General features: G+C 45.6%; 1 protein-coding gene across 1 annotated transcript in view; it reads right to left on the bottom strand.

The window, feature by feature from the left end:
* Window positions 1–478: 478 nt before the first annotated feature.
* LOC116277790 (adhesion G protein-coupled receptor B1-like) overlaps window positions 479–22,560 on the bottom strand; it is a 155,173-nt gene continuing 133,091 nt past the window's right edge. The window contains exons 12-14 of the mRNA XM_072951702.1: window positions 4,943–5,086; window positions 3,391–3,517; window positions 479–760 (exon numbers count right to left, since the gene is read on the bottom strand). Of these exons, the coding sequence (XP_072807803.1) occupies window positions 5,080–5,086 (7 nt within the window). The 3' untranslated portion in view covers window positions 479–760; window positions 3,391–3,517; window positions 4,943–5,079. The remainder of the gene's footprint in view (window positions 761–3,390; window positions 3,518–4,942; window positions 5,087–22,560) is intronic.

A 22,560-nucleotide genomic window follows, 5' to 3' on the forward strand; every position in this document is an offset into this window, starting at 1 on the left:
GAACTACCTGTTTGAATAGAAAGGGCATGCCGTTGAGATTCAGATCAACTTGGGTCTGGCTTCCACTTTAACACTGTCCTTATTAGCTCTCACTTAGCCTGTCTGTGCCTCAATTTACTCATCAACAAAATGGGTGTGAAGTAGTAGTTATCTTACAGGACCCCACTGTGATGCTTAAATGAAAAGCTATGCAAAATGTCTGGCAGTTCCTTGCACAAAATAATAGCTCAATAATCGTTGGTAATATTATAATTGTTACCGTTACTATTTTACAAAGACAACATTTCAATGAAGTAAAATGATAGTGTATCTACTTTGCTGCTGCAAGGATGAGAGAAAACGCTGTACTTCAGTGATTCTAACATGCTCATAGTCTCACACTTCAACATCTCTCATGTGGGAAGGCAATTTAAAATTCACGTCTTAACAACCATAGTTGGCAGCTCCTCCCAGGCCCGCCCCGCCGCTGTTACCTGTTCTTCCTGTCTCTGCTGTCTATGACATTTCTCTTATATGTCAGCAACTCCTCCACTGTACACTTGTCACCTAAATATGCGGCTTTGTGGAACTCCTTTAGCTCACACTTATGGACATGATACCCAGGCACAGGCTTCTCACGATTCCTGCGCTCTCTCTCATGGATGCTGAAGTCCACCCAGTTCACGAAATTAGTGAGTCTCTTCTTCATCTGGCTTATCGCCTTCCGACACCGCTCACTTCCCTCCTGGTCGCTTGCCACCTCCCAATCTCAGTGCTGGCGCTGCAGAAGAGCCACAGAGGTCTCGCTGCCACACCTTGGCTGCAAAGCTCAACGGCTCGGAATGTTTGGTCCGGAACAGTCGTAGCCTAGCAACAGCACTGACCCTCAACTGTCCCTCCAGAGCCAGTGTCCCTGTGAGTGCGCACAGAGGCCAGGAGGCCAGTGTGCCCAGTATGCAACTGTGGTTAGAGTGGGGTGGAACCACAGGATGCTGAAGGCCTAGAACCCCAGAGAGCTCCCCACCAAAAATCTCTAAATCTCATCCCTCAGTTCATTCCTTTCCCCATCCCTCTGGGCCCAAGCCAGTCTCCAGGGAATTTAGCACATGCAAACAGCAAAAAGCTGTTTTCATGGTTTCAGAGCTTGTTGCAATACGTCTCATTAAGTACAAACTTGAGAAACCAACACACGCTCTACAGATGAAATGGAAACGTGTTTCCGCACGTCTGCTGACACTGCTCTGTGGCTCAGCCTGATGTTTACACGCTTTCCTCACTTTATTTTATCTTTAGCTTTTATTGCCACCAATTAAAACTTGAATCAATTTGAGATTTATGTGGGAGCATGGTATAACACTTCAGAACTTTTTAACCACATGATTATGAAAACACCATGTCAGTTACTCAGCGAGGCCAGGCTGCTGGCTGACCACTTGCAATAGGGGCGGAAGGCAGGGCATACCTCTTCTTCCTGGCCACCTCCTTCCTTCCTCCCTCAGCTGGCTAATTACGGCTTCCAGCCCTGTCAGGATCAAAACTGCAGGGGCCGGCAGAGTTCCTACGTGGCTGACACTCCTGGTCCTGTATACTCCTCAGCCTGCTCTCTCCTGTGGCTGCACAGTCCTGGGCCTGCACACTCCTGTGTCTGCACACTCCGGGGCCTGCACACTCCTGATCCTGCACAAACATGGGCCAGCCCACTCCTGGGCTTGCTCCTTCCTATGCCTACACACAGCTTGGCTTGCACACTCCTGGGCCTGCACACTCCTGGGCCTGCTTGATCCTGTGCCTGCACACTCCAGGGCCTGTACACCCCTGGGCCTGCAGACCATTATGCCTGCTCTCTCCTGTGCCAGCACACACCTGGGCCTGCACACTTCTGGGCCTGTACACACTCCTGTGCCTGCACACTCCTGGGCCTGTACACTCATGGGCCTGCACACTCCTGGGCGTACACACTCCTGGGTCTTCACACTCCTAGGCCTGCCTTCTCTTGGGCCTGCACTCTCCTCGACCTGTTCTCACCTGGGCCTGTACCCAATTCGGCCGGCCCTCTTATGGGCCTGCACACGACTGGGCCTGCACACCCTTGGGCCTGCACACTCCTGTGCCTGCCATCTCCTGGTCCTGCACACTCCTGGGCCTGAGTTTTCCTGTGTCTGCACACTCCTGGGCCTGTACACCCCTTGGCCTGCAGAGTCCTGTGCCTGCACACACTTAGGTCTCCAAACACCTGGGTCTGCTCATCCTGGCCCTTCACACTCCTAGGACTGAACACTCCTGGGCCTGCAAACTCCTGTGCCTGCTCCCTCCTGTGCCTGCATACTCCTGGCCCTGCACACCGCTGGGCCAGCACAACCCTTGTCCTGCCCCCTCCTGCGCCTGCCCACTCCTGGGATTGAACAGTTCTGTGTCTGCGTATTTCTGGGCCTGCACACTCCTGGGTCTACCTTCTCCTTGGCCTGCCCTCTCCTGGGCCTGCACACTCCTTGGCCTGCTCCCTCCTGTGCCTCAACACTCCTGGGCCTGCACATTCATGGGCCTGCTCCCTCCTTTGCCTCCACACTCCTGGGCCTGCACACTCCTGGGCCTGCACATTCATGGGCTTGCTCCATCCAGTGCCTGCACACTCCTGGACCTGCCCTCTCCTTGGCCGGCCCTCAACATTCCTGCCCTCTCCTTTGCGTACTCCTGGGCCTGGACACACCTGGGCCTGCACGCTACTGGGCCTGCCCCCAACTGTCCTGCCCTCTGCTGTGTCTGCACACCCCTGGGCCTGCACACTCCTGTGCCTGCACACTCCTGTGTCTGAACACTCCTGTGCATGCATACTCCTGGCCTGCCCTCTCCTGGGAATGCAGACTCCTGGACCTGCTCTCACCTGGGCCTGCACCCACTTCGGCCGGCCCTCTCCTGGGCCTGCCCACTCCTGTGTCTGCACACTCCAGGGCCTGCACACTCCTGATCTTGCGCAAACCTGGGCCAGCACACTCCTGGGCCTGCTCCGTCCTTAGCCTGCAAACTCCTGGGCCGGCACACTCCGGGGCCTGACCTCTCCGGGCCTGCACACTCCGGGGCCAGACCTTTGCTCGGCCTGCACACTGTTAGGCCTACACACTCCTGTGCGTGCACCCTCCTGGGCCTGCACACTCCTATGCCTGCATCCTCCTGGGCCTGCACACTCCTTGGCCTGCTCCCTCCTGTGCCTCAACACTCCTGGGCCTGCACACTCCTGGGCCTGCCCTCTCCAGGTCTGCACACTCCTGAGCCTGCCCTGTCCCTGGCACCAGCCTCCTTCACCCCAACGGTGCCACTCACACGGCTGCGGCGTCTAGCCAGGAGCCCCCAACCAAAACCACTCCCAAGGGACCCCCTTGCCGGCCCCCAGGGAAGCAGCGGGGCTCCTCTTACCTGCCAGGCGGAGCCGTGGTCCAGCTGCAGCCTGACGTCCAGCTGCCGGGCGTGCAGGGCCAGCGTGCATGAGGACAGCAGGATGGCCGTGATCGGCTGGAAGCTGCCCCCGGAGCCACTGCCGCCCCTTGGGGAAGAGGAGGAGGAAAATTCACGTCAGTGCCAAGAACACAGGACCTGTCCACAGAGGGCCCCTCAGGTGTGACACCCCCAGAGGCGCCCGCAGCCGACCTGGGCTGAGAGCCACTTCCCTTGCGGAAGCTCAAGGACCTATGCTGAGGCTCCCTCTCCCTTCCTAAAGAGGGAAAACCCAGAGGTTTTCTAACTTTGCAGTCACTGTCCATATATCAGCCATGTCTACTTTTATCTCACCAACACGGCAGGATCCCCCCCTGCCTTCCCCACCCCCTGCAGGCAGCTCTCGTGGCTGGGGGGGCGCCCTTCCTCACTGAGGCCAGCCCTGCTGGGGCAGCAGGTGTAATAGAAAAGACCAAATCTGACTGCATACTAGATCTGTTCTTTTTCCTTTAACCCTCTGCTGTTTTCCAGGCTGTCTTACAAGCTCTGCCCCTTTTGTAAAAAAACAATGTTGCCTTCAGCCTGAAATGGACAGGAGAGCCTGTTCTCAAGGCTCTCAGCCTTCAGGATAAGAGCTCTTTTCCTCTCCTATACACACAACAAGCTGCAGAACAGAAAGTAACATTTGTTTTGTTAGAGGTTTTACAGGGGCCCCAGGAGCTGACCCACAACTGCAAAAACAAAGAATTCCTGCACCAAGGACTTTGCACCAACCACCCACAACCCCTCTGCTTTTGAGTGTAAAAGGAGCCTGAATTCTCACTCGGAGAAGGTGGCTCTCCAGGACGTTAGCCTGCCATCTTCTCGGTCAGCTGCCTTTCCAAATAAACTCACTATTCTTTACCCCGACACCACGTCTCCCAATTTCTTGGCCTGTCATGCGACTTGCGGAATGAGTGTGGACTTGGAAACACAGGGAAGGAAAGCCAAGTCAGGACTCTCACCCTCTTGTCTTTGCTCAGAATACCACCAAGGGGTTGCTGGGACAGTGGACAGAAAACTGAGGCTGCAACACGACCATGAGCACTGGGCCTGGGTGGGAGAGATGGGGGGTGCTGTCCGAAGCGCACCCGGCCTCCTTCCGAGTCACATCACACCCATGTCCCCAGACCCAGGGAGGCCTGGAGCCCCACACAGCAGAGCGCATCCAAAGCTGCAGATGCCCAGTGACCGGTCCACTGTGCACCCTCTGGTGCCCTCCTCCCCGCTCCTCCTCCTTCTGCCCCGCTGGCTCAGCCCTGGTCCCACCACATCCCCACCCAGGGCCAGCACAGCGGCAGGAACACCCTCGGCAGGCCGCCCAGCTTTCCTGCAAGTACAACGTAAGATACTGACCAACTCCTGCAATCACTCTACAGTGACGCTTCTATATTATTTTGTAAAATATTGGCTTTTGAAATAGCTGACTACAGAGTCCTACCAAAATAGAAATCCGCAAAAGACATTATCAGATGAAATAAAGCAATTTGCTCACCTCACAGCCAGGGGTAACGCTGTGGCCCCAGACATGAGGGGCACGTGCAGAACATTTCTCTCTGATGGTGCTGGGAGGGAAGCACACCGACCAGCCTCAGGGTCTCAGGGTCACGGTTATCACTTCGACAGGAACGGTCACAAGCTTCACGGGTGAAAGAATAAAACAAAGTTTGACATAAAGTGTTGAGTTTTATGTTTGTGGGGTTTTTTATTTTCCATACTATGGTTAAAGATCCTTGAAACTAAAAATTCATTCATTTTTTAGATCATAGTACAGTGTATTTCAGAAGGGTCATTCAATAAAGATGTATTGAATTTCATTTAATAATTTTAAAAGGTAAAACATTTTTAGCTTTTCAACTAAGAATGAAAAGAACTGATGTATCAGATTCCCTACTGTACTGCCTTATATCTAGGGACCATCAAGGTGAGAATATTGTTTCTATATTTATTTTAAGCTCATAATTAACTTTTCTGTGCTGTATGGATTAATATTTCCTTCCTGTTGATGTCTCAAATTTGCAATAAAAACCAATAAGCTTAATAAGCTTCCTAAATTCAGTATATCATATATTTAGTTATAAATGACACACATCCAGATAGTCCAGTTTTGCAAATATTTTTAAATAGTTGAATCACAGAACTATACACATATATATAAAGTTTTTTATTGAAGTATGGTCAATTTACAATGTTGAGTCAATTTCTGGTGTACAGCATCATGTTTCAGTCATCCAAATACGTACGTAAGTTCCTTTTTATTTTCTTTAGTTACTATAAGATATGATTATAGTTCCCTGTGCTATACAGTAGAAAACTGTTTATCTATTGTGTGTATAATAAATAGTATCTGTAAACCTCAAACTTCCATTTTATCCCTTCCCACCCATTCCCCCTCTGGTAGCCGAAGTTTGTTTTCTATGTCTGTGGGTCTGTTTCTGCTTTGTAAGTAAGTTCATTTATGTCTTTTAAAAAGATACTTTTGAATTTCATTTACCATCTGCCTTATTTCTTTTGAATTGATTTTTTGTTTTTTTATCTATGATACTATACGTGAAGAGTGCAAATATCCTTATTCATTGCACTTCCTCAAAGAATGCAAAAATAAAATTTGAAGAAAGGGAAACACGATTTGAGAAGACCTTCAAAGCCATCCAAGACAAAGAACACGTGCCACTTACCAGCTGTAGTATATTTTAGCAGCATTTCAAATTAAAGACGTGAAAGGAAGAGAAAAATAACGTCAAATACTCAGATTCAAATAGAAGACTAATGTTACAGGACAATTTTTGATTAGCTATATAATGATTAAATCTTTAACAAAAATACATCTTGATTATTTGGTTAAGTTCACCTTTTTAAGGGAACACAATTATCATGGATCACAGAATTCCATCCCAGCTGTGAAAAATGTTTTACACAAAATTTGACATAAACACCAAATAAATGTTTGCCACTGTTTTCATTACTGAAATTGTTGTTGCTAATTTTAAGCCAAAGTGGTTATTTCATATATACTATTTATTAAGAAGAAAAATCATTCACATTAGGTTTAAATTTATGCTCTAAAAGATGGCTTGGAACAGACTGAGGCATTACTTGCACATAGAAATTCTCTAAGTATTCTTCAGTGGAGCCATAACACTGAGCAGGAGGAGGACTTGAGTAACTGGCTAGTTTTCCTGCCAAAATGGGACGTTTAGCACAATGGATGACGCTCACAAGGAAATGTGATGATAATGACAATGATAAACCACCCAGCCACCCCGGTGCAGGACAGGCTCACACACCAAATAAGGCTTCAAATAGCCGTGTCTGGACCAGGAGCGCCCCAGGGTTCTTCAGGTCCCCAGGAGCTTCCACCCTTGGTGGGAGATTCTTCCCCTGAGATGGTGTAACCATCTCCAGGGACTCTCAACTGACCGCTGAACACCTGGGCCGGGCCTCACACAGTGGCCAAGCACTGCGCAGACAGAGCAGAGCTGCTGGGTGGGCCCTGCCCAACCCAACAGGACTCACCCCCACCCGACCTCAGCTTCAGCCCACTCATCCCAGCCCGGACCATCCCCAGGTCAGGCCCATGGCCTGGCTGTCCAATCTGGAACTCACAGAGCCCCGCCCACCCCATCCCGTTCCCCTGAGGACCATTTCCCACCTTCCCACTCCCTGGCCCTCCCCCGAGCCCTGGTGGGCCCAGCCGGCTCCAAGTTTACAGGGGTTTGCAGTGCTCTGACTCATTTCTTTTGGCACCAGAACCCTTTGGCCTTGGGAACGCCAGGGGAGAGGATGCTGTCAACTCTTCCCTTAGAAACAAGTGCTTAGGCTTGAGCCTGGAAGGCAGGAGGCCAGGCTTGGGGTGCGAGGACTACATGGCTGCCAAACTGAGTCTAAAGGGGGGGTGTCTGTTTCCCCTCAGCATGCTGGGGCGGGAACTGGGGACTTCACTGACTGGTGACCCCGTAACCATCAGGCATGAGGAGTAATTCCTGCCATTTAACGAAGAGGAAAAAGATTCAGAAATTGTCTTCAAGGGTCATGACTGGGGCTCTAAAGGGGCCCCACAGTTCAAGGTCCTTGAGGCCCTAAGTCTGAACTTTTGAATCTACCTCGATTTTGAAGCTCACATCGTGTGCACTGCCTGGCCACTCTGGCCCAAACTGTGTGACCCCGGTTTCCGTCTCTAAAGAAACTTGTTTTATTCATTTAAAAAGACCCATGGTGGAGGGGGAGTACAGCTCAGTGTTAGAGTGCGTGCTCAGCATGCACAAGGCCCTGGGTTCAGTCCCTAGTAGTTCTGTTAAAAAACAAACCCAAACAAAACCACACTGCTTTAAGTAATGTACTAGATCCCCCCGATGGGGCGTGATGTCAGTGCTACATGGCTCTGCTGATGGAGACGAAGCTGGCTCGGTCACATCTAATATCCCCTCGGCTGGCTTTTATGGCCACTTTTTAGTGCAGACCTCTTCACGTTCAGTCAAAACCTGCGGACTATTCTTTTGCAATCACCAGTGTAATCAACTGAGATAACGGGGAATGGCTAAAACTAGCAAATGAAACGTTATTAACTGGATATTCAAAAGGCCTGGAAGTTCTAGCCCATAGATATGAATTACAAAGAAGATAAAGTTCCTTTATAATAGAGACTTGAAGGACAGAGACCACTGTAGCCAAAGACTAAAGTTAGCGTCACTAATAATGGGACAAATGGACTGCTGGCCCATCAATTTCATGAAAACAAAGCAGCAGACTGTCTTACAGAGAGACTATGTTATTTATCAAAGCTGTGCATAATTCAAACTCTGGATCCAAGACAGAGAAAGAGTATTTTGGGGGGTGGCGGGAGGGTATAGCTTAGTGGCAGAGAGCATGCTTAGCATGCATAAAGTCCTGGGCTCAAGCCCCAGTATCTCTATTTAAATAAATAAACAAATAAATAAATCCAAACACCTCACCCCACAAAATAAAATTAAAAATTAAATAAAGAACATTTCAGGACAGTGGGGAAAATTTTAACACGGACTATACTGTAAATCAGCATATATATATATATACACACACACACACACACACACAAAAATATATAATTTCTATAATGTGGATTTTTACGTAAGAAAATGCCTTTGTTTTGACAAGAAACGTGCTGAACTATGTAGTGTTGATGTCTATAATTTACTTACAAACAGCTCACAACTCCCTCAAATGAAACTCTATTTTCCCTATATACACAGTCAATGTGATACAGGTAAACAGTTGGTTCTCAGTAAAGGACATCCAGAATTCTTTGTACTTTTCTATAGTTCTGAGTGTTAACAGAAAGGAGAGGAAGTACTAGTGGATCAGGTAGCTGGTAAAAAAGTAACTTATTGGAGGGAAAACAAGTGCCACCTACCCCCTAGTGAGGACTCTCCTTATTGGGCTAAGTCATCCCACCCCACGCCCCACACACTCACATCATTTCTTTGGCTGGAAGTTCAATGTGGTAGTTAAAGAAGTAGACAGAGCGGCACGGGAACTGTGTCCAATTTAAGAGTATTAGAGAGAAGCCTGTATAACTACACAAACTTATTTCAAACTCATAAAACTGTACAAACTTATAGAGTAAACAAGCAGGACTTAAATTGCTGGCCCAGGAAGTACAACCATCCAAAACTTTGACTTGTAAAGATACATGCACCCAAGTGCACATAGCAGAACTGTTTACAACAGCCAAGAAATGGAAGCAAATTAAATGTCCATTGACAGATGACTGGATAAAGAAGTTGTGGTATTTATACAATGGAATACTACTCAGCCGTAAAAAAAGAATGAAATAATGCCATTTGCAGCAACATGGAAGGACCTCGAGATTATCATAATAAGTGAAGTAAGTCAGAGAAAGATAACTATCATATATTACTTACATGTATAATCTAAAAAAATTATACAAATGAACTTATTTACAAAACAGAAACAAACTCACAGACAGAAAACAAACTTAAGAGATACCAAAGGGGAAAGGGGGGAGGGATAAATTTGGAATTTGGGATTAACAGATACACACTACTACATACAAAATAGATGAAAAATAAGGACCTGGAACTAGATTCAGTATCTTATAATAACCTATAATGGAAAAGAATCTGAAAAAGAATATATGTAATGTGTAACTGAATCATTTTGTTGTACCCCTGAAACACTGTATAAGTCAACTATACTTGAATAAAACATAAATAAATTTTTAACAGGCAGAAGAAAAAGCGGTGTGAGTGAAACACCACACACCTGGAAGAATCACTAGGCTTGTGGAAACCGATCTCGAAAGAGTTCATGTGCCAGGCACACCTGTATCCTCAGCCTCCAGGAAACGCTGTGCTTCCAAAGGTGTGCGATGCCTCAAGTCTCATCCTGCCCTGCTTCCTCTCCATCTCAGCTGCTTCCCGCCCTTCAGAGGTGCACAACCCCCTTTTGCTTCCATCTCATCCTCTACCAATTCTCTCCAAATTGATACCCACGTTTGATCCGACTCCTATCAAAGTGCTGTCAAGATTTCTTTGTAGATATAGAGTATTTTAAAATTTCCATTGAAAAAGGCACTACAATAGCTAAAACAATGTTTAAAACAAGTTATCTGCCTGCCTAAGTGTAGCTATCATCATATAGCTATAGTCAGCAGGACGATGCGGTGTTGGCAGATACAGTGTAAAATGCAGAGCTGTAAAGCCTTCAGGGAAAAAAACCCAGGATACTATCTTTGGGAACAAGGGCTAATACATCCTGAGAACTGTCACCAAAAGGTAGATACAGAAAAGAAAATTGGACCTCATCTAAAGTAAAACCTTAAAAAAATGGTTTCTTGATGAGAAAGTTACTTAGATTTATTTACTCATATATTACTGTTTAACAGAGGTGCTGGGGATTGAACTCAGATTGTCTCCCTGCATGCTTAGTACGCAGGGAGACAATCTGAGAGTCCTCAACTGACTAAAGACAGAGTTCCCATAGGACCCAGTAGTTCCCCCGCTAGGGACGCACCCAAGAGCAATGAAACATACGTCCACACAAAAACTTGCATGTGAGTGTTCACAGCATCTTTGCCTGTAACAGCCAAAAGCTGGAACAACACATTTCTTTCAACAGGTGAATGGACAAATAAGCTTTGATACATTCATACTATAAACTACCACCTGTAAGTAAAAATAAACTATTGATAGAAGTAACAATCTGAATGAACCTCCAGAGAATTATGTATCTGCCTTGCACCAAGGGCTGCATGCAAGTCAAACATCATTTCCAGGGAGCAAAGGGTAGCGGAGCCAGTGCTAAGGAGGGGTAGGCAGTGTCTCTTGACAGTCTTTCAGGAGGTAAAAATCAGCTGGCAGGTAGCAGGAAGTCCAGAATGCTGCAATCAGGAGAGAAATTACTCACACAGACAGTGACCCAGAATGAACATTAGGCTGAGGAGGCAGTGGAAAGGTTTAGCCACAGTTCACAGTGAGTACCTGTGAGCAACTAGACCTCAGACCGCTCCTCCCAGCCTGTCTGCAGCCTGTAGACTCACTCATTAAAGTCACAGGCACCTGCTGTCCATGCTCAGAGCTGCTCACACTTCCTGTCATGCAACCAGCAGAGGCTAAGGGTCCACAACCAGCCATGTTGAGGAGAGAGTGGGGTCTGGGCACCAAATGCAAACGCAGTCAGTGAGAGCACTCAGACACGTGCCAACTAAACACTGACAGAGCCAACCTACACATGATGTGGCTTCGTATTTTTCTTCTGTCCTTCAGAAGGGAAACACTGCTTAGTTGTGGAAACACTGTATGACTTTGAAATTAGACAAACATGACTCTACGAATTGTTAGCTATGTGGCTCTCAGCTACTTAACTTTACTGAGCCTCAGTCTCTCCATCAGGACAACTAGAAATAAGGATTCTTACTCACAAATCGGCTGCAAAAAAACGACACGAGGTATTGAACCTGCCTGGCAAAGAGCTTAGCAACTGGTAGCTACTCTGTCAACACCACTCCCTGTTCTGTCTCCCTCTTTGATCAGGGAAGATCACACATGATGACTCTTGCTAATTCCGAATATAAAGTCTCACTGTCTCGTAAAAGCATAACTAACATGAATTGAGAGGTCACGGTGTTGGGTACCGTATTAAGTTTTCACAAGTATTATCTCATTTAATTCTCATAACAACCCTACAAGAAAGGTACTTTTATCATGACCTCTATTTTACAAATAAGGATATTGAGGCTCTACAAGTGGACCTGGCTCTCCTAGTCTTGTCAGGTAGGTAGTAAATAATGAAGAGGGATTGAGAACTAGGTAACTGGGTTCTAGAATGTATACACCTGACACTACACACTCCATTTTCGAGTACAGATATTTAACCAAATATTTAGAAATTTAAGGGAAAAAATAGAACTAAGAAAACTGATTTTGCAACATGCTTAAATGCTGGTACTAGTGACACAGGATCACCTCTTCTACTGGGTATTTAGGGTGAAAGTTCAGTGTTTAATGAAATACATGAAAACAGACCCAGTCACTGACATTCCACTCATAGCGCTTTCATAAAAGGAAAAGGACAATTGTACTTTGGAAGAAAGTAAGCTGTAAGATTTAAAACTATTACATCACTAAGGAAAGCTCCTTTGGTCTTTCTAGGAAAATGTTTTCTCCCCTTTGCTTCACACTGAAGGGGAACATGGCATAAGAACCCCACTTCTTTCTCAGTGGATGCCTAAAACACAATCACAGTGCTGGTTACATACACTAGTCATGCTGAAGGCTTTTTATAAATACAGGTTTTCGGGATCTGCTGACTCAGAACCTCTGGGGGAGGACTGCCTGAAAAGCTCCCCAAAGCCATTCTGATACATCAGTCTTGATGACCAGGGACTGGATTCCAGAAGGGGACATGGTTCCTTGGCCTCTAACCTCCCTCTCCAAAGGGGAGAGGCAGAGAGTGGACAGGATCTGGGAATTGGGGAAGGTGCAGAGACATGTCTGCCTACATTTCTTGCCTTAGACAGACTCTGGCAGATGCTGGATGAGGGGCCGGAAACTGCTGCCCCGTGAGCTCCCATGGCTGTAAAGACAGGCAAGCAGGTCCAGACCAGAACTTCCCTTTACAAGTGGGGAGAAGGGCCTGGAGGCCACTATCTACATGCCACTCACGCTAGATTGGTTTGAAAATGAGAAGCCTGAACAAGGCCCAAAGGACTAAAAAGACCCGTGCTTCTGGCCTCCACCTACTTTTCAGACTTATTTCACTTTCTAGGAAACTCTTGCATGTCTCTGAAATTTCATAAGCTCAAATCCTATCCCTTCGACATGGAAATATGACACCATCCTGCCCAACACACGAACTTGACTTTCTCTCCTTTCTTTTCCTCTCTCTCCTCCTGCCTTTCGCATCCTCTCCAAATAATTCAAAACTACCTTTTAAAATTCATTTCAAATGAGCTTTTCAAATAACCCTTCCTTGCCAGACCGCTCCACAATCAAACACAGGTGTTCCTCTTTTAATTACTCATCTCACCACTTTTCTTCATACCCAAAAGTCTCGTGTTAACACATTTATTGGTGGGAATCTGTTTAATTTCTGCCTCCACCATGCAAATCTAGGCTTTCTGAGAGAACTGAGTCTGAGTCCATTTGCTCCCTGCTCTCCAAACCTAACCAGGTGTCTTTCTTTAATTACACGCTCAAACCCTCTGCTGAATGAATAAAATTAAAGAAAGACTATTTCAGAGTATCCCTTTTTCCCTTCCTCCGTGGCAGAAACTTATTTCATTCGCTTACTCAATAAAATGTTTTGAATCCCTCCAATGTGTCAAGGCCTGTGAGAATTAAATGATAAATAAGAGAGACTCTTTCCTCAAGGTCCTTCGAAGTTACTGGGGGATAAAACATATGTATTCAGGTAACCATTACGAGCCAACGAAAGGAACCACACACTTTTTTGCTACTATGGTTGAATTTCAGTCCTCTGCAGTTGTCAATGTGCCTGCTCCTATGAAAAGACGTTAGGTGAACTCCTGAGTCAATTGGATTTGAAGCCTTTGGTTCTATCACGGCGGTCTTGCTTGACAGCGTCTAAACCATCTGGGCAGCAGCCTCCTCATCTGCGCCCTGGTCAGTTTTCTACTGGAGAGAGAATCCTGTCTCTACATACAAAGTCTGTAGCAGGTTACTACAGGTCTCACAGCACTGAAGACACACAGATGGCAAATAAGCACAAAAGGATACTGAGCATCACTAACCACGAGGGAAATGCAAATTAAACCCACAGTGAGATGGCACCACACAGCTATCAGATGCCTAAAATAAAAAATGACCCACCTGATGTGTGTGTGCAGGTGGGGAAACTGACCCAGGCATACAGTGCTGGTGAGAATGAGAAACGGTGCCGCCACTTGGGGAAACAACTTCTGACAGTTGCTTAGAACACAAAGCACAGCCACAACAGCTACACCACCACCCAGCATTTGCCCAGGGAAATGAACACTTGTGTTAACACAAACACCTGCACACACACACTGGTTGCAGCTTGGTTTGTAAGACCCCCAAACTGAAGACCGACCCAGACGTCCCTCAACAGTCGGTTCAGCAAACTGTGACTCATCCCTATCATGCACCACTGCTAGGAGTTACAGAGGAACCGACTATTTCTACCCGCCTCAATCCTGACGAATCTCGACCCGTGCTCACTGCAAAAGAGCAAACCCCAAACGGTTATGCACTGTATGATCCCATTGACACAACATTCTAGAAATGCCAGAATTAAAGAAATGGGGAACGTATCACAGGTTTCCAGGGACTGAGAGATGGCAGAGTGGGGGGGGGTCTGCGCGGCTGAGAAGGAGTAACAGGAAGGATCCTCGAGGGGATGTTCTGCGTCTTGACTGTATCCATGTTAATATCCTAGTTATGATACTGCAGTAAAACCTAGAGAGATGCTACCATTGGGGAAACCGCGTGAAAGGTTATAGGCCCTCTTTGCTATTTCTTATAGCTACACTGCAATCTACAGTTATCTCAACATGAAGAGGTTGATTTTTAAAAGTCAAAAGATGGAGGCAAAATCAGGGAAACAAGTATGTCAGTTTGTCAGTTACGGCATGAGCCTCAGAACCCTGACATCACAATGGCCAGAACCCTGCCTGCGGCAGAAGCTCAGGCTTCGTCGAGGAGTTCACAGCACTCTGCCAAGTGCTGGAGACACACTCGGTTTCCAGAGCACAGAGCTGAAGACGACAGGATGTTCACCTCAAGCAATGAGCTTGCAGGTGATCATTCAAGGTTTGACTATATGAGGTAATCTTTTCATACGCTATTTTTTCACTGTTAACATTCCATTTACTTACTATATTTCAACTAAAAAGTTGTCCAGGATATAATGTAAGTTGACAATGTTGTGTTAATTTCTGGGGTACAGCATAGCAGTGCAGTCACACACACACGTACAGACACTATTTTTGATCATCAGAGCAGACTAGTGGTCCCAGGAGGGGCTTTGTTTCCTCTAAAATATAGGAACTACTTTTTATCTTCAGCACTGGTTTCATGAAAAGCTACTCGTGTCCATAAGATTCAGCGCTGCTGAGTACCAGACAGCAGGTTTGACGTTCTTGGCTGGGGGGGGGGCTCACTTTCTTGACTTCATGGGAAAGAATTTTCTGTAGATTTACGATAATCTCTGGTCTACATATCAGTTTTTAAGCTCAGTTGAATTCAGGTGTTTTACCTATTATGATCGGAAGTTCTGTTAGAGCTCAGCTGTAGCAAAGCCAAGTAATAGCGAAGCACTTCCTCATATTTAGAAACTTTTTAATGACTCCAGTATCATTTCCGGAACTTTGAGAATGTTTCCCAAATATCTAAATATTGATTTACAATATAGTCAATTTACCACAATCCTCACTTATTTAAAATAATTTTTGTGTTAAAATGAAACCAAACTGTAATTACTTCTCTGTAACCTTCATATAACTTTATCTGTGTTAGCCCACAAATTATCCTATTTGGGTTTTCCTTGCTTTTGATTAGTTTTTTATCTTCTTGTAATACACTCATCACTTAAGTTTGTTCCTCTTCCTTATAGTTTACAAATCAACTCTGCTCTTTTCTCCTTTTCCCCACCTCAAAATGTGCCATGCCTTGGCACTCTGTCCCTGATAAACTGTTTTCCATCCACATCAACCCCCTAAGCGACCTCATTTCTTTCAGTTGCTTTCTATAACTTACCAACTCCTGATTGGGAGCTGTGAAGCCTTGTTCGGGAGACTGAGGCTAATTTTTAGTGTCCACCTTGACATTTAACATAAACTCCATCAAATACTTGACCAGTGACTAGCTGTTCTGTGGTGTTTGATGTTTTGCAGGGAAAGCCCTTCTATTCCGGTGGACGCCCACAGGGACAACGCGTCACCATATGAGGGCACCCAACGTGTTGTGATGATGTTCGGCCCAGCCAAGCTCCAAACAGGCTGGAGGAAGAAGAAGAGGCAGCTGTTCCTGTACAGGGACAAACTACTGATCTCCAACACCAAGTATGCACATACTATGCTCTCTCGATAATCGTCAAGTTGCATGTTCACTACCCCTTACAGTAAAACATGTGGCAGGCAGGGGCTCTCTTGTATGGGGCTTACAGACAGACGATAAATCGGGGGGAAGTTACTGACCATTACTACTGCTTTTGATAAAAGGTAGGCAGGATGCCATGTAAAGATGATGAGCCCGTATGACACAGGGGTGTCCAGCAGGACCACTCCAATTGGCAGCCGTTAAGCTAGACCCACAGGGTGAGCAGCAGCCATCATTCCCAGACAAAGCGCCTGCACCTTGTAGGCTGGGGGAACAGCCTGGACCCTGGAAGGGAGAAGTGCACTGAAGGCCAATGTGACAGGAGCCCACAGCATGGGGCGTATCTGGCAGGATACTGTGTTCAGGGGGTCTAGTCACATGGGGTCCCACAGGCCACAGGAAGGGGTGGAAACACTATGCTGAAGGGCTGTAACCAGCAGTCACCACATCTGGTTTGTATTTGCAAAACTTTCTGCACGTGGGAGGTCTCTCTCCCTCCTCTTAGAAGCCCACCAATCCGATTGCATTAGACTCTTACCTTGATGACCTCATTTAACCTTAATCACACCAGAAAAGCTCTGTCTGCGAATACAGTCTTACTGTGAGTGAGGGCTTCAGTGGATAAAAGGAGGCGCTGGCAGAGATGGGGGAGGTGCAATTCCGTCGGTAGCTGTAACTAGCAGGCCCGAGCGCTGCCACCTTGCACAAGTTCTCATGATTTTTAGCAAACTACCTTCAAGATCATTCCCATAACAACATTTGAGTATATTCATGACCATTATGCATATGAAGAATTTTGCATATTTTCCAGAAAGAAACAACAGCTAATTATACAGCATCCTGGAACAAGAAACTTCTTTCTTCCCTGCCAGGCCTCACTCTTAGATGGAGTATTGTGTTATGTCCTGAATCAATCTGTTCAACTTAATGACCTGAGTTTACCACCAAGTGTTTCCACTTAGCCTGAAGAAGGGGGGGAACTAAGCTTCCACTCTTCCCCAGCTCACCTGCAGTGCAGCTGGAAACTGAGCCATCCTTGGATTTCTCCCTCAGAAAGCAGCACACACGGAATAGCTGACTAACTGCTACCTTTGTATCTGGTCATAAGAAGTGTATTTCAGTTTGTATGTAATCATACACGGGGCTTCAGTGTTTCCTTCTTCACTAATGTTTCTCCAGTTGTGGGAGATGCTGAAACTCAGTGAGAATCCTCTTGAGATTTTTGTCATCGTTTTCCTACTACACACATTAGACACTTCTGTTCTCAAGACTTGCCGCCAGATACAGCCTTCACTATCACTTCTGATATTCACTAGAATGCTCAGGAAGTTACTTTCTACCAAACTATTAGTTTAGTTTTTACAACAGGATCTCTATGGTAAACATTAAGATACTAATACTAGTAGACGCCCATGAAGAACTGCACACGGGGACTGCACAGAGCGCGCCCATCTTGACGCATCACTATCCTCAAATTTAGTTAGTAAAGAACGCAGAGACAATGAAAGACACTTTATTTAACTCTAAAGATGAAGATTACTAAAAACTTAGCAGTGAAAGGACAGAGGTACTTACAGGATACTTCACGACCCCAGCTCCCAAGCATCTCAGGGAACACCCCTACCTTAGAAAAGGGGAATCTTCCTAGGACCTTGTAAGTCCCACAGCTCACTGGGGCTCACCCTCTGGTATAAAGGTTAAGGGGGAGGAGAAGGGAGGGGTACCTGTCTTGTCAATACATCGTAATACGGGACACATGATAGAAATGCAAACTTGAGTCCTGTTCACCCTTCTCTTCCTGAGACACTTAACATGAGATTCATCCTCTAACTCCTACTGGGAAAATCTCAGAGTAGGTGACTGGATGTGAAGGAACACAGTCAGGCCCTAGGAGAATCCCCTAGAGCAGAAAGCTTTCTTGTGGTACATTTTAAGTATTTCCATACTAACATCTGACTTTTTGATACCATGTAACAAGATTTACCATCTCACTCACCAAATCAAAGAACACTGCCATCAGAAAAGCTGGTGGCTCTGCACAAAGAGGACGAAGGAGGTGGAGGCAGAGGTGGGTACTTCAGGGAACTATAGGTCAACAACCATGGATGCCAAGTGCTTGTCAGAATAGGCTCATGAGTTAGGCTGTCTGGGTTCCAACCCCTTTTTCGTTGCTTTTGGCAATTTACTTATTAGGCTTCTTGTGAGTTCCCTCACCTATAAAATGGGGCAAATAATGACTATATGGTGTGGTTGTTTGGCAATTAAGTGAAATAACATTTATAAAATATCTAGACCAGTGCTTGCAATATGGTAAGTGCTCAGGGTTACAGGAGAGTCATTTGTGAAGCCATGCTCTGGGTTTCTGGACAACTTCCTGGTTTACGTTCAAGGGAGTGCATAATCGTGGCACCTGATGGAACTAAGGAGAGAATTACTGAAGTAAGTTTTCCCAGGTCAGTATATCTGAAAGTTTCCACATGGTACCTTGAGAGTCTATACACACAGACGCCTACATGAGAAGGATAATGTGTAACATCTAGCAGGTATGTATCTATCAATCCCACCACCACATAATTCCATCTTGATGATGACTTTAGTCATTGTCTAGAAACATAATTTTATCTGACAGTTGTGTTTCATGCAAATCTTCAAATACGCATAGAGTAAAACTGATGAAACAGAATGTAGCAAAAGACCATCTTGTATCAGAAGGTGAGTTTCCATCACATTTACACTCATGGTGCCCGAAGCTTTGTATCTACACCTTTCAGGTGGGCTTCCTGAGAAACTATTTTCATTCCATAAATCACACTGAAGAGTTGTAGCTTAACTACATGAATCAGTGGAGTCATAGGAATTCCTGCACATGAGGGGACTCTGAGCTGACTTAACCTTGAGTATTTCTACATGTGGTTCTGAACAGCACGGCTTCTAGAGCGCTGGGCCCAAGTTCTCTCGGCATCCTTCACAGGGTGTGGAGCTATGATTAAATCAAATGCTACGCCTCCGTGAACGGTACACGTGTGAATTAACCAAAAGATATGGTCATCTGATGTCAGAAGTCGAAGGAGAATAGGCAGAAACAGTCAGAAAGCAGGTTTCCTGGTGACAATCACCTTCTCACCCCTCAGAGGCACATGAGAAGCATGACCTTCACTTACACAGAAGACGTCCTGGCCACCGGTCTGGGATTGACTGATTCACTGATTTTTAAGTTGGGTTTAGTCTGTCTGCTAACATTTTTTCAGCTTTAGCTAGAATCTAAGAGAAAATGGTATGGACAAAATCTTAAGGAAGGAAATTTAAAATAACCTATCCTTCAAAAGCTAGGAAATCTCAAACATTAAGGTCAAAAATGTATTCTAAACCCCTTTGTCTCTGTCAAAAAGACTGCATAACTATTTTTACAAATCATGTATCATGTAACTTTGTTCAGTCCCTGCAATACTTTTTGAAGCAAGAAATGAATGAATAATACATTAATTAGAATAATTATAAAAGCTAAATATATAATAACAAATACAAGAATAAATGATTTAATGGTTCTCTGATTTCTACAATATAAACCATGGTCCATTCTCAATTCTCAGCATTCAGAAAATGCCTATTTGCTGCCATCAAAGTACTTTCAGAGCCTTCCTCAACCAGCCTCTGCTCAACACACACTGGGCACAGGCCTGCCTAACCACTCCCTGGGCTGTGCACAGAGGGTCATAGGGATGAAGGAGCCATGCTTTGCCTGCAGCAGCAAGAACTAGCATTTCAGCATGAACACAGTGGCTCCATTACGTTTAAGAAACAAACTAACAGAAGTCTTGTGTGGTTATCTTTGCAGGTATAGATGGAACTTTAAAATCAAATACGAAATCCCATTGAACAACGTGTGGATGGGCGATTGCACAAATAAAGCAGGGGAAGCCATCAATGCACCCAAGTCCTTCGTCTTGGGCTGGCCCACGGTCAACTTTGTGGCCACCTTTAAGTAAGACCTATAGCTTGGTCCTGTCTATTACATGAGTTTGGAAGGAAAATATTTTAATTAGATTATATATTCAGTCAGTGACTCACTCTCTGACCTCCCATGATGACACGTGTTATGCTGTACACCGTGCCCCTCAAAAAGGGTTTTAGGTGCAACTGACGGTAAATAGGGGGAGCTACTGGAGGACTTTCCTTTAGTTTTGATCCGTGGTTTTTTCAAGTGGGCTACAGGAGCCCCGTGGGGAGCGGGACCGTCACGTGTCTGTGGTGTTCCTGTAAGTGGAAGGAGGATCACGAGGTCAAGTGTCCAGGGCCCTCTCTAACAGCCTGCCCCTGATGCCCAGAGAGCATCTCTGTTTCTAAATCCCCGCAATGTCTTTCTTGACCAAGTACTATCAAGTAGTCCAATTACATTTGAAAAATTGTCTTTACACTCCCAAGTGAATTCCTTTAAAGACAGCATTTAATTATAGAAATAAAATGAATCATCATATATTAGATAGTCCTAATTGCTGTGCACGGACTATCTTCTTTGGTGTCTGTAGACAGGTCACCATCTTCAAACAAAGGTATGATTCCATGGAGAGCAGGTCAGTTTACCAAGACATTCTTGGTTAGAGTGAGGACAGGGAACATGGCCATCCTGAGTCAGCACTTCTGCGTTCACGGGGGTCATGCAACTTTCACACGTGCCACCTGCAACAACCACAGCCCAAGTCTCATTCTCCTCGTGCACATCGAGTGTGCGTCACACGCACGCAACTCTTCTGTCTTGCCCTCCTCACCCCGTGCTACCAAAATCTCACCTGTCATCGTAAAGACAACTACAATGTTACCAGGCTGTTAATGTATGAAATTCTAGACTGCAGCTGTTGACTTAAAGAAAATTCCCAAAGCTTTCTGGGAAGAATCATGTCTTTGTATCATTCTCTACATATTTTCTTTCAATGAATTACTTCTCTAAAGATTAATGCTATTATTTAATACCGTTTCCATGTTGCAAGTGAAAGGAGGCAGTTTCAATTGGGAATATACAAAGGTTTTGATAACGGAATGTCCAACAAACATTTTTTCTAATAAGGGGGGAAATGAAAAAGCCATGTTTACATGTTATACTGGTTATAAAGGCTGCATAAACACACATAAAGCAGTAACACTGCCTGGCACCCAGTGCCTGGCTATTTGCTGTTTTACTCTTCTGCAGACTGGCCCGAGTCATTACAAGCTGTGTTCATGCACATATGCAGGGTGGGGAGATCAGTGGGCATTCTACTTCCCCGATGAACTGGGTCTGATACGGTGATGGCAAAGGCAGGAGCAGTGCTGTTGGCAGGAAAATAAAATGTGGCAGCCCCTTTACAACAGCCACGAGAAATGAACAGATACATCCACACAAAAATTTATACAGAAATGTTCAGAGCAGCATTATCCACAGTAGCCAAAAAAAAAAAAAAATTAGAAACGACCTAAGTGTTTACCAACTGAGGAATGGATAAACAAAAGGTGGGGTGGGGGCTGAGGATCGGGGTGGAATCGGGAGTCAGTGCTTAATGGACACAAGAGTTCTTTTGCTATTGAGTGATGAAAACAGTCCAGAACGAGACCGTGGTAATGGCTGCACAACACTGTTGATGTACTGAAGGTCACGAATGGGCAATCTGCCGGTACGTGTGATTTATCACAATAAATAAAAGCCTAGTAGGAGGTAAGTCCATGTGGGAATGGACGTTAAAGCGTTTCAGCTTTGGAGATTAAAATGCTGCAGAGACTGTAGCAGAGACAACAGGAATCTCTAATTTAGCAATAGGCAGATTGACCTTCACCAGAGGGTTACAGTCATGAAGCACTCATTTAATGAATTACAACTGGCCAGATGCTCTACACATAAAGGAATACAGTATGGCAGGGTTTCTTCATAAAAAGATGTGAATGGAACACAAGAGTTCCATTCAAACGCCAATTCTTAAGTATGATGTAACTCAAATACTGCAGCTCTTTACCTGTAAATAGCACCTCAGCTGAGGGAACACTCTGGGGTATGATTAACCCCTTTTCAGTGTCGGAACTTGAAGCTCAGAGTGGTTAAGTGACTCGCCCACGATGACACAGCTTGCATCATACAGAGCTGCACTTAGGGGTTTACGTTTCAAACCAACTGCTCTCCCACTCTAAGACCTACTTCCCATTGCTCTAGCACTGCTTATAAAAGAGCAGGGCCCATCACAAGCCCAGTTATGAGGAGGTAACACTGACACATGCAGCCCCATCAGTAACCACAGGACGCTGATACATTTATCGGAACAGTGTTTAACATGTCAGTACAAGAATTTTATGCGGTTTAATTTCTTTCTCTCAATTTTTAATCTTGCAGTTCTTCAGAAAGAAGGGACAAATGGCGCGCCTTCCTTGAGAGGTACTTTGTCAGTACGCGTATTGCACATCTTTAATCCATGAGAAAAGAGCACAGATCCCTTCCAGGCAGGGCCCCCCCACTCTCCTTCCTCCGCTTGGTGGGAACTGTCAGATGGCCCTCAAACCCCTGGAGCTCTGCCCCGGC

This window comes from Vicugna pacos, chromosome 29, assembly GCF_048564905.1.
Source record: "Vicugna pacos chromosome 29, VicPac4, whole genome shotgun sequence".
Taxonomy (NCBI): domain Eukaryota; kingdom Metazoa; phylum Chordata; class Mammalia; order Artiodactyla; family Camelidae; genus Vicugna; species Vicugna pacos.